Source organism: Ambystoma mexicanum, chromosome 2p, assembly GCF_040938575.1.
Source record: "Ambystoma mexicanum isolate Mex_15411 chromosome 2p, UKY_AmexF1_1, whole genome shotgun sequence".
In the NCBI taxonomy this organism is placed as follows: domain Eukaryota; kingdom Metazoa; phylum Chordata; class Amphibia; order Caudata; family Ambystomatidae; genus Ambystoma; species Ambystoma mexicanum.
In genome coordinates, this window is record NC_090923.1 from 322551252 (window position 1) to 322563967 (window position 12716).

A 12716-nucleotide genomic window follows, 5' to 3' on the forward strand; every position below is an offset into this window, starting at 1 on the left:
TCCGGTGGTGCAGGTCAGGATATAAGGACATCGGGAGCCAATCAGGGTGAACAGCGGCTCAGCTGGAATGGCTGCTTAGCAACCAATAAACAAAAATAATGCAGCAGCCATCTTAGGAACCAGGCCTCGTGTAGATGCACGGTGCTCAGGGGATTTCAGCAGTGGGGAGCCAAGATTTGCACGCACATGTCTCCTCACATGTAGCAGGTGGGGAAGACTGTAGATAGGTGCACACAGGCATGGCAGATGGGGTTACCTTGATGTCAGCCTCCTCAGATGGAAGCGCTGCTGTGGATTCTGGCGTTGGGCGGTGAGGGATGGGCTCCTGCCCTCCCGGTGTCGCTGCTGTTATGGAATACAAGGCAAAGACAGGCTCTGGCCTTATGCGGAGGGCCTTGGGTATCAAATCATAAGTGGTAATATACATAGATATACTTCTATAAAATATACTTCACACAAAATATTAAAACAAGATAAATAGTTAATATACAACAGAAATTGAACAGAAATCAGTGAGCAATCATTTGGTTAAATACGAACCGTAATTCATCAGCCCATCCCTTCAGTTGCCGCCTAAGGAGCATAAGGATATTCCAGGCAATCAAAGTTGTGACACCCAGATATAAAGCACGCAGTGCTAGCCTACATTGTCTGCTAATTATACTTCCTATAACATTGAGTATTTTAAGAAAGCTTTTGTGTTTTTTTAAGTTTGTCTTTTGTGTTGTACAATTCTTATAGTGTAAAAAATGCTCAATGTTAGTGTGTTTGAAAAGTTGCATGTTACTGTGCATTCTATGACTAAAATAAATGATTATGTTTATGTTCAGTCTGGAAATGGTATCTCTTGTTGTGTTCTGTACCGTTTCAGAAATTCTGACAAAGGAGTGGAAGTTGCCTTTCTTGGAACTCGTACAGGTCTATCACGTGTCAACCTGTTTGTGGGTCCAGAACAGCTTACAAATCAGTAAGTAATCTGTCAATGTTCAGAGCAAGAATTATGGTTATGAATGAAATAACTCATGTTCTATGTTTGTATAGATGAAATGAGCAGGTATACACTTTTAATATATAGGAACAATATTAAATAATGCTTATATGGAAATATGCCTCCACATGACAGTTTCAAATATTTTACTGCAGTAACATCATTATTCTTTCTCTAACCGAATTCATGCAGCATGGATGGAGCTAAATGTTTTGTTCCAATCTCAATCAACTAATGATTTAAACTGTTGTATGCTATATGTGTTGCGTAACAAAACAGAGACATCCACATGTAACATCTCTTTTCATGTTAAGCAGCACAGTACAACACATACTCTGCTTCATATTGTTCCAGAGTGCAAGCAATTATCGATAATATGGATAGGGCCAAAAACGGTTTGTTTGATTCTAAGCCACAAAATTGGTGTATAATTAATGTACTCCATTTCTTTCTCACAATGGCAAATTGTACATAATATGGCCTCTGACGCAAGACTGACATATTCTAGTTGTCGGTAGACACTATAAAAGGTGCATAGTTGGAATCACCCTAAATCGTGCCTGATTTACAGAGAGATTTGAATGGGATGTTCCCATTGGAAAAACACTTTTGTAAACCAGACACACTGTTGTCTCACAATTGTGGGTTTCCTTGGGTTGGGGGCTAGGTCATGGGTGTCCTTTATCTTGTGAACATTTGTGTATGAGAAAATAGGGGCGTGGGGATTTTTACGTTTCTGTGTCTGGTTGTATGTGTGCATATGTAGGTCACCAGAGTCTGTTGAAGTGTCAAGGACGAGGAAATATTGTGTGCACCCTTTCACCATACAATCACACAGGCAGCCACCTATACATTTAAGTGTGCACCTTTTCACCATGCACTCAACATGCACACCCAGAAACCCATGCATTTAATTGTGCACCCTTTCACCATACACTCACGCAAGCAGCCACCTATACATATAAGTGTGCACCCTTTCACCACACACTCACACAGGCAGCCACCTATACATTTAAGTGTGCACCCTTTCACCATGCACTCGACATGCACACCCAGACACCCATGCATTTAATTGTGCACCCTTTCACCATACACTCACGCAAGCAGCCACCTATGCATTTAACTGTGTACCTGGTCAACATACCCTCACACACGCACAGGTCATGGGGTTGAAGGGAGCCCTATTACTTACAAAATAAATGGTTTCTTTTTGAAGTCACTCCCACTTCACAAAGAAATGATTTATGTTGGACCAGAACATGATGGAAAATATTTCTTTATGAAGGCAGAGTGAATTAAAAAATAAACTATTCATAGAGCTCTGCCACCCATGACATGGAGGCGTCCAGCCTAGAGTCTTCCAGGTCATGGGGTCGGGGGAGCCCTCCCGCTTCAAAACGAAATAGTTTCTTTTTGTAGTCACTCTGTCTTCATAAAGACATGATTTCTGTTACTCTGTAACAGTACTAGTTTCTTCTGTAACAGAAATAGTTTCTTTATGAAACAGAAATAATATCTTTATGAAGGCATAGTGAGTAATAAAACTACATATTTTTTGTTTTAGTCCAAGGGGGCCCCCCTCCCAGGACATGTGGTGGCAGGGGCTTTCAGGGACCCCTGTTACGCCAGTGACCAGAAAGTCAGAGATGCATCTGGATTATTAGAACCTTGTAGCTGCAGGACAGGGGGAAAGCACGTTCATTCTGTTCCTCAGCATACCACAAGGACATCTGATCCAGGGGTTTCATGTGTTGTGTGGCCCAGTTGGGCAATTCTCCACTTCCCATTGCAAGCAATTCCAGTTCTCTGTATGTGTTCACAGCGAATATATATAATGGCTTGCTTAGTCATCAGTTCTTAATCATGTGTTGTATTACAGTCTTCATTAAAATGCCATGCACAACCGTGTTCAAGTTAAATATATGTTGGCATACCGTGGGCATTTTCAAATATGTTGAGATTTCACATAAACACACATTGTGTCCTATTTCTTGCTGTCTCCCTTTGAAAGTTGTAAATGGAAATTCTGTTTTTTGAGTTTTTGCTATACAAACTTTGCAGCACGTGCAGAAAATGTGTTTATTCTTACAAATTGAAGTTATTTAAAAATTATTCGATTTAACAATAATGAAAAGCTTCAAAATACAGTAATACCCATTGGCTTCATGCAACTGTCTTTTTTTTTTTATTCCACCTACTCGACGTTTTATGATCATTGGTTACAAATCTGACATTTTGCAGTTCTTAAAAATATGCTGAACACTTTCGTAAACATGTTTACAAATTATTATTCTTTTCAATTCTGTTTCAAGAGACTTCCTGACAGCCGAAGATAAGGAGAGCATATTCAATGCAGATCACTTCCCACTATGGTATCGGAGAGCTGCTGAGCAGATACCCGGCAGCTTTGTTTACTCGATTCCATTCAGCACAGGTCAGTGGACCTCTCTGGCTCCATTCTAATGTTTTAATTTTGGAATTATACCAGGTTCCTGAAACGAATGATGGAAACCCGGATTCCCATGTAGGAAAGTATTTTTGCAGTTCATGAGCAGGGTCCTGTGTACACTGTGAAAAGGTTATGAAATCTTTATTTAAATACAGGACGAATCAATGTCTCAAAGCATGTGCTCACAGACACATTTACATTCTAATCCGGGAAGTAGAGCGAAAGAGAGGGACAGGGCTCATGAGGCAGCCAATCGGGTGGTGCATATTTTTTGCAATTCCTCTGCAACTGTTTGTCTCGCCCATATTAGAATGCAAGGCAGCAGTGAGCGTGGACCATTTAAGACCATTTAAAGAATTGGTTCGCCCAAAAAATTTTATTGCAAAAAAAGATGGGCAATAATAAGTCCCTATGAAAAATTTTGAAAAAATGAAGCTCAAAATTTAAAAAAAGGAAGCACATGGGGGCATCCATTTTGTGAAATGGATGCCCCCCTGTGCTTGCTTTTGCAGCACTAATGATGGAAAAGCCAGCCATCTGTAGTAAACAAAAGCTACCACTGGGTGGCTTTTCCTTCATCGGTGCCTGGTCTCGGAGGACGCAGACCGGAGACTACAGGCAGAAAAGCTGCAGCTGCATCTCGGTAAGTGCTATTTATTTTTAGAAATAAAACCGCAGCTTTAAAAGCATTGTATTTATGTTTGCGGTAGCTTTGAAGCTACCACAAACATAAATACAACGTTATTGTGTTTGAAAACGCTGCGGTTTTTCTTCCCAAGTTTCTCAGGCACCTCCGGCCTGGAACTTTTTCTTTCCAAGTTTCTCAGGCTCCTATGGGTCGGAGGAGCCTGAGAAACTTGGAAAGAAAAACCGCAGCGTGGGGAGCCCGAAAGCCCCAAATGGGAAAGCAGCTTTAGGCAGAAACACAATGCGGTTGTTTTCTGAAATGCTAAACGCTGCAGTGTTTCTGCCTAAAGCTGTTTTCCCATTTGGGGCTTTCGGGCTCCCCATGGGAGCTTTAGGCAGAAACACTGCGGCATGGAAACACAACCTGGGGGAGCACCGGAGACCCAAAGTGAAAGCCAAGGCAGCAGAAACACAATGCGGTTGTGTTTAAAAAATGATGTGTTTTTTCTATCCAAGTTTCTCAGGCTCCTCCGAGCCAGAGGAGCCTGAGAAACTTGGAAAGAAAAACCGCAGCGTTTTCAAACACAATAACGTTCTATTTATGTTTGCGGTAGCTTCAAAAGCTATCGCAAACATAAATACAACGTTTTTAAAGCTGCGGTTTTCCAGGCTCCTCCAGCCCGCAAAACTTAGGAAAAAAAAAGCAGCTAGTGTTTATTTTTATTTAAAAAATAGCACTTACCGAGATGCAGCTGCAGCTTTTCTGCCTGTAGTCTCCGGTCTCCGTCCTGAGCGTCCTCCGAGTCCCGGCACCAATGAAGGAAAAGCCACCCAGTGGTAGCTTTTATTCACTACAACTGGCTGGCTTTTCCTTCATTAGTGCCACAAAAGCCAAAGCAAGCACTGCGGCGGGCATCTATTTCACAAAATGGATGCCCCCATGTGCTTCCCTTTGAGCTTCATTTTCTCAAAATTTTACATAGGGACTTTAAAAAAAAAAGTGCCAATCGATTATTTTTATTATTGCCCATCTTTTTTTGCAATAAACATTTTTGGGCGAACCATTCCTTTAATGCGGGTTTGCTGACTATTGTTCGCCAAACCACACTTTTGCAGAATTTTATTTCGCTGACTTTTCTGATTTTTTTTTACCACAAACATGCAAAGGATGGCTCCCTGAATACCCCTTCCTACCTCCACCTCGCACCGCCACATATACCTTGCTCCCATTGAAGAGTGGAACAAATATTGCCCAGAAAATGATGCAAAATGGTGACAATGTCGTTCGGCGAAAGTTGTCTAGACCACAGCACTTGTTCTTAGTCTTTTGTATGCTACTTCTGTTTACCCTGGGAGATGTGCTACTTTTGTGGAACGGGCACACATTATTATTTTATAAGCACGCTCTCTTTGTCTGTTTTTTGGTCAATCGTTTAAGTTCTTTGACCTTTTTTGTTAGTCGTGGGAAGGACCAGCATTTGAAGGACTACATGGAGATTTGTTGAGACAAGATATAAGCATTCGGAGTATTGCACCAAATTGACCAAAAATGAGTTACATACAATTAGATAACTATAATCAGATATAACCACAAGTGGTCGTTGGTAGCGGGATCACTTATCTCGCACAAGCAAATCAAATAAACCATGTTCATTGCAGAAAAAGGTGCACAATTACTAAAATACTTACATTTTGAATACTTACACCAAAGGCTGAAACTAGCTGACAAACAGTGGATGTGCACAGTAGGCTGGTTGCATAGTTAAACCTCTACTTAGTGAAACAGTGTCAATTGCTAGTGGAATTAATTAAATGAGGGGCTAAGATTGAGAGACTAGAGAGGTTAGAAGTGGTTAAAGACCATACATTGCTACCCTCCACTTTGGTCATTTGAAGTTCTGTTTACAGGAAGATAGCTGGGTCTGAACACATAGCTAATGCACATCTTTGGATGGCCTTAGGAAGATTATAAACAATCTTGATGATATCATGTTGCGGTTTATGCCGCGGTCGCACTCAACTCAGGCAGTTCCTTTCCCACCCAATCAATGTTGCGCACAACAAATCACTATATGATTTTTATTCAGGTTCTATTTGGTAAGCCCTTCAACCCATCTCGCACCCAACCTCAACAAATACCCAGTGCCACAATGGACTAGGAACCAAGCCAGCGTGTAGTAAGAATATAGTTGTATAAATTAATTTAAACAAAATTTGACAAACAGACTAACCTCAGTCAACAATGCTGTGGCAACACAAGAACAAAAATGACTTCTGTAGTGGCGCCAACACAGAGATAATACTGAGATATGCAGTCACAATTTCCTGCAGCTTTCTTTTCAAATTACAAGAAAAAAAACAATCAAGACACCCAGTGATTGATGATTTTGTTATAATACTTTTTTCACAGCAACTACCACCCTCTAAACATCAATTAGACCTGGCCCCTCCGAATTGAAGGTCAGTGGCAGAGAATGGGAACACAAAGGGAAAATTGTTTTGGGATTCTGATCAAATACACATTTTGAAAAAAGGGATTCAAGGGGCAAACTCATTTCTTTCTACTTGTTACCACATATGCAATATGAGGGAAAGAAAAGCAATGGGAACATTTGTTTTGCCATACCTAAAAAGAACAGGCAAGGCTTTGTGGTTTGGGTCAGAGCACAATGGGAACAAAGGGGCAATTTTGTTTTGCACCCTGCACACTCACTTTGAAACGCGGTTTTGGGATTCATTCTTTTGGCAAATCGTTATGTCTATACTGGCTCAAAACACACTCGGAAGAAAGAGCTTGCTAGTTCCGAATGCCAACAAAACACATCCTGTGAATTCTATAGGGCAATTAATTGATTTACATTAATTAAATAATCTGAGGATCTACACAGAAAACAGGACATTTTGCTATGGGGAAAAACTAAAACAATACTTGAGAAATGCAGGGCCTACACAATCTATAGCTTTGAGGATAGTTCTACTTACAGGAGATGCCTTGTAATGAGCATCAGGGAACAGCAGGGCACCTCTGGGACTGCAAGGGTGTCTGTCAAGGATAGTCTCCTCTGGCTGCTCGAAGGGGTCCCAATCAGCTTCTATGTCTCCTGGTCCTGCCTCCAAAGCACGATTTATGGCCTCTCTGCTTGGATGTTTCTCGCAAGAGTTCAGCAGCAGGTCACCTCCTGGAATAAGTGGAAAGAGCCCAGTTCTAATGCAAACTGGTCTACTTATAGGGGGGCAAAGGACATCACAAACTTGTTATGATTCCCGCGAAAGGGATTGCTCTACCCACCTCCCACCTGTGTGCTAATAGGACAAGGAGATGAGGGGTGTGAGTTAGGAAAGCTCTAGGAGGAGAAACTTTTGTCATCCCAAACTGACATGTGGGCTCGGCCTGTTTCAACTCTAAAAATCTATCAACATGGCAAGTACCCTAATTTTTCAAATCTTTACATGTATGGATATATTTTTAAGAACTTCATTTTAAGGCAAATCAGATGATACTAGTCTGAGGCCGGCATGCCCTTCCTATGCAGAGATACAGTTTTTCTTCATTTACTCAGAAGACATACTGGTGAAAAATATGCCATTTCATAGTTTCCATGTAAATTATTTCCTTTACCCTCACACCAACTTTCATATCTCTCTGAATCAAGGGAAGACCCAAATCGAATTTTAACTTTAGTTATGTTTACCACAAAAATCATGTTAGCATTGTTCAAAGTGGGTTACTGTTACCTTTACTGCAAGTCTGGAATGACTGTTGTGGCATATACGTGACCCTTTTTATGCAATAATATGTATTTTTCTATTAACTAAACTCTAGCCTTTTCCTTTGTTCTCTTAAGTTGCATGTGACCAACCAGAGGCTGGCTCATGTTTATGTTCGCCCCTCCCTTTTTGGCCTGTAATGGCCCAGGCTGCAACACCAATGGATATTTTATGGGAATTGAGACCTCTCTCTACAGGACAGCAGAGGAAAGGTCTTGGAGGTTAAGTTTCATCTTTAGGAGAAATGACCGGCTGCATGTAAGATTCTGCAAGCAATGGCTTTTAAACTCACACACAATGCATTTCCCATGACATTTTAGACCGTACCTGGGCCTTATATCCACATGTAATGTACTTCTTTAATCTCACAGTTGCAAAATACATGAGTATCACTTCTGGATTGTCCATATATATAGGGCAGTTATATGAGGAAACCATATTCAAACTCTGAAAGTCAGTGAGCAGTTCATTTAGCATACTGTCATTTGGATGAGGGGAAAACAAATAGGGACGTTATTTTATTTTGTGTAACTGCAAGAAGCTTGGTTTTAATTGCAATTTCGGGAACACAGTCTCATGATGCATAACAATATTGTACACACTGCTGTCTGTCTCTTTAAGAAAAAGTGCAGATCTCCATGGATTGAGTAAAACAGAATTGTCAGTCAAATGTCTTTCTTTTTATTGCTGAAATGGATTGTGCATATCTTCAAACTTTTGAGATTGAAGCACACTTTCTTTCCTTTCTTTCCTTTGAAATGTAATCATGTTTTTGGTTCAATAGGCCTCATGTCTGACATCACCATTTCTGTTCTGTCCTCATACTTCAATGGGATTTCACAAATCACTCTGGCCTCTTTATTTCTGACGTTCAGGGGCTATTTTTCACCCCACGCCCCCTATCTAAAAGTGTCATAATTTGAGCTATTTGGCAAAGGAAAAGCAAATGGAAATGTAAAGTGCCCATTACCATGGCTCAGTCTTTGTGAGGAAACATGAAAATAGTTTATTATTTTATTAAAGAAGGAGTATGGACAATTCAGAGATTTCCAAAACGCTGTCAGTACACCCTAGAACACATGGACAATTTCCTATGGTGAGAGAGGAAGGTTGGAGTCTTTTGCTGTTCACACACTCAGTATGACTGAATGACCATGTAACCTGTCAACCAAACTAATAGCATGTGTGAAAAATCATTTGGTGTCCAGGTGGTTAAGCCATGCCATGAACGATGAAATCTTCTATCTTGGCCCTTCCCAAATGACCAACACATCCTCAATGAATCACTTCCATAATTTCCTATGGTGAGTGAGGAAGGTTGGAGTCTTTTGCTTTTGATGTACTCAGTATGACTGCATGACCAGGTGAGCAGCAAATAATGTTATTCCTTTACATTTTTTGGGTCAGTACTATAAGGATGTAATGATGACCGTGATGAGGTGAGCTCTTAGGTATGGCTTTAGGGTGGCATGGTGGAAGAAAACAGCTTTGTTATTCCTCTTCCACAAACCCTAGGTCAATTTCTTACATTGCAATACTTATTAGCTGACAAAGAATGTAAAGAAGCTGTCCTCTGGTCTGTAGAGTATCCTAACTGGTAAGAGATTCCATTCTGTTCAAGAGGCTACAGTGGATTAAAAGGTTGGACTGAAATACTCTTACTAAGCAAATCAGAATTCGAAGACTGGACACTTTTATTCAAAATTAATATCATGTGTAACACTGCCTCATTTTGTCATTTGAAATTCACAATTACAAACCATTTATACAACTACCATCACCACACCCAGTGACAAAAGTGTCTAAATATTACACAATCCACCCCTAAACAATACAAGTTCCATCTTATACAGGCAGTATAATTGGATCATATGTTATTGGCCTTTGACCCTAACTCAGAACATTGGTCAGGGGGACTGCATCTTGTATTGATATTCCACTGTGCATATAATGGAGCGGTTTCTTAAAACATCATGTGCAGTGTGTTCTCAAATATTGCCTGTAAACAATACATAATGATTAATATCATGTGGAAATCCCACCATATCACCCTTTTGCTGTATCTCTTTGATTGAGATAACTCTGAGTGTTTGCAATTACCTTTCAAAGAAGATCCTGCCAGAGCACAAGGAAGTGAGCCTGAAAGCCGGAACTATTCTGATTGAACAGTTGTCTATGAAAGAACCGACACTTAGCTTGATGCAGTTCAAACTACTAACATGGCATCGTACTTGAATGAATCCTTCTTCTCAGGGCCATACTCTATGTCTTCTCTTAATTTTCTATTTTTAAAGGGCAACCACTTCTAAATTTCTGACAGTGCAAGAACGATTTTATGGATGATGAGCAGACCACCTCTTATTTGCCTCAGTACGATGAATCATCTCCTCCTACATGTGAGCAGAAGTGAGAGTCTGTCACGTACTATATAACAAGGATGTCCACACATTTATCATTCTAAGTGTGCATTCCAAATTATAGTTGTTCCATTTAGACACATAAAATATGTTTTTCTATGCAAACACTGGTATCCCTGTGAACTTCCTTATCACCAGGAAAAAGATGAACTCTCGTCCCTATTTGGTATTGGGCCTACCAATTTTCCCACTGACCTGACACTTACCCGAAATGGGATTCATATTCGTCAACCGCCAAAATGGCTCTGACAGGAACCAGAATGATGTGAAATGTATTTTTGAACATATTATATCCACGTCATAAATTTGACATACCAAGCAGTGCATGCAAGTCTCCTCTGACAGCAAGAAGTAGACTAACAAATCTGTCCACCATTTTGGAAAAGCATCCAAATCCAGATAGTCATATCACTTCTCTGTGTGATTATCTGTAGACAGGTGGCTACTCTGTGACTATTCAATTGCCTTAAACGCTACCTACTTGCTCATGATGCGTGGACAGGTAGTCTCATTAGAGTAGCATATTGAAAAAAGGTCTCGGCAACACTGGATTATTTACATCCCAAATTACATCCGTACAGGCAAGAGAAAGAGAGATTAAACCACATACATCTATGTTTTCTCTATTTTCAAACTATGGGATATGCTCCCAATATCGATAATAGGAGAACGCCACACTTCACTACATACAAAGACATTAACATATATTTCCGCTTGGGTGTAACGTGTCTGCCAAAGTCAGTGGCTAGGTGTGCAACCTAAACCACCAAAAAAATAACAGTCTGTACACTGTAAGCCCCATGCGGAGCATGCTCATGCACATGGTACCGACTATATGTAGGAACTCTAAATCAGAGGAAGTTAGAGGAACCAATAATCAATAATTGTCACATGGTTAATACATCTTCCCAGAATAGCCCAAATATAATTATGCACAAGTATACATGATAATACAACACATTGCAGTTAATTTACTCATTAAGCCCTACAATGCGACCGTTTGTTATAAAGATTCATCTTTGTTCCTACCATTCCAGAATTTCAGTGGATATGGGGCCTTGCCCCTGTAACAATACAGTCCACAGAATGTCATGTTCTGTATGTTGGGCCTTCAAAAAGTGGGAACTAATGGTGCATTGATGTTGCTTGGTCGTATGTATTTTCTGTGTTCTGTGATTCTAACTCTTACCTTCCTCATGGTCATGCCTATGTAGTTATTTTTTACACGTGCATTGTATATAATAGACCACCATCTTGGAGGTGCAGTTGGTTAGAACACATTGGGCCTCATTAGGACCCAGGCGGATTTCGCGGTGCTAAATGCACCGCGAAGCACGGCGGAAAGCCGTCGATAGCGCCATGGGGGTTGGCGGATTTACCGCCCCATTCCGACCTTGGCGGAGCGGTAAATCCCCAATCCCCATTCTGCCCTTCCCCATTCCCATTCTTGCCCCATAGGGTATAATGGGAGTGGGGAAGGAGTTAATTACGCCACCGTAAAATACGGTGGCGTAATTAACAACGAGGTCCCGTAGCGCCATGGTTTTCTCCGCCTGGTAAAACCAGGCGGAGAAAACCTCCATGGCGCTAAGGGAACTCGTAGTACGGCGGACGGGTCCGCCGCGATTAGCGCTGGCGGAAACCCACTCCGCCTGGGTCCTAATGAGGCCCATTGTTCCCTTAGCTGATTCAATCGAATATCTGCCCTCTGAGTGCGCTTAGTAAAATTGCATGCATTACAATTCCCACATAGTATGTGTCCTGATGGACGTGGAAGTCCCCAAATCTCAGGTAATGCATGCATTTTGCAGATGAAAGATATATTTACGTCAGATCTCACTATAATGGGCCTCATTACAAGTTTGGAGGTATGCATGCTGTTTTTACTGGCATGGATACCCCTAAACTCAGGTCCGGGTCCTGCAAAATGGGAATAACTGGCCCATTCCGTCTTTTGTGGGCCTGGTAATTCCCATTCGCGGGACCCGAACCCGGTATGTCCCCATTTGAGCCACCATAGGGCTCAATGGGAATGGGGAGGATGGTAACAACTGACCCGTCCATAACGGGACCGTTGCTACCATCCTGTTCTGCTAGCGGGTGCCGCTCTGAATGTCTGGTCTGACCAGCCATGAAGAGCGGCTCGGTGAGCAGAACTCATAATGTAGAGGTAGAGTGATAACGGCGTCGGCAGCACTACTGGCGCTGTTATCACTCTACCGCCAAGCTCATAATGAGGCCCAATGTCTTTTATGTTATGGCCCCTTTTAAACGCAAACATGGGTGGAGGTAGGGCCAAGGGAACCATTGTGTAGTGGTGGCCAATGTTTTCCAATAAATCCTTTGAACTGAAAGGACAAATTGGAATATGTAAATACACAAACCAGAATCTGATCATTATTAGTTCTCTCCTTGGGTTCCAGGAGAACCTCTCTGTGGATGTTGGAGGCTCTCTTCCTGGGATGAC

General features: G+C 41.4%; 1 protein-coding gene across 4 annotated transcripts in view; it reads left to right on the forward strand.

The window, feature by feature from the left end:
* The window catches only part of CACNA2D3 (calcium voltage-gated channel auxiliary subunit alpha2delta 3), a 3251448-nt gene that overhangs the window by 2300261 nt on the left and 938471 nt on the right, over positions 1–12716 (forward strand). For all 4 annotated transcript variants that reach the window (XM_069643639.1, XM_069643642.1, XM_069643640.1 and 1 more), the window contains 2 exons: positions 872–967; positions 3301–3422. In XM_069643639.1, the coding sequence (XP_069499740.1) occupies positions 872–967; positions 3301–3422 (218 nt within the window). The remainder of the gene's footprint in view (positions 1–871; positions 968–3300; positions 3423–12716) is intronic.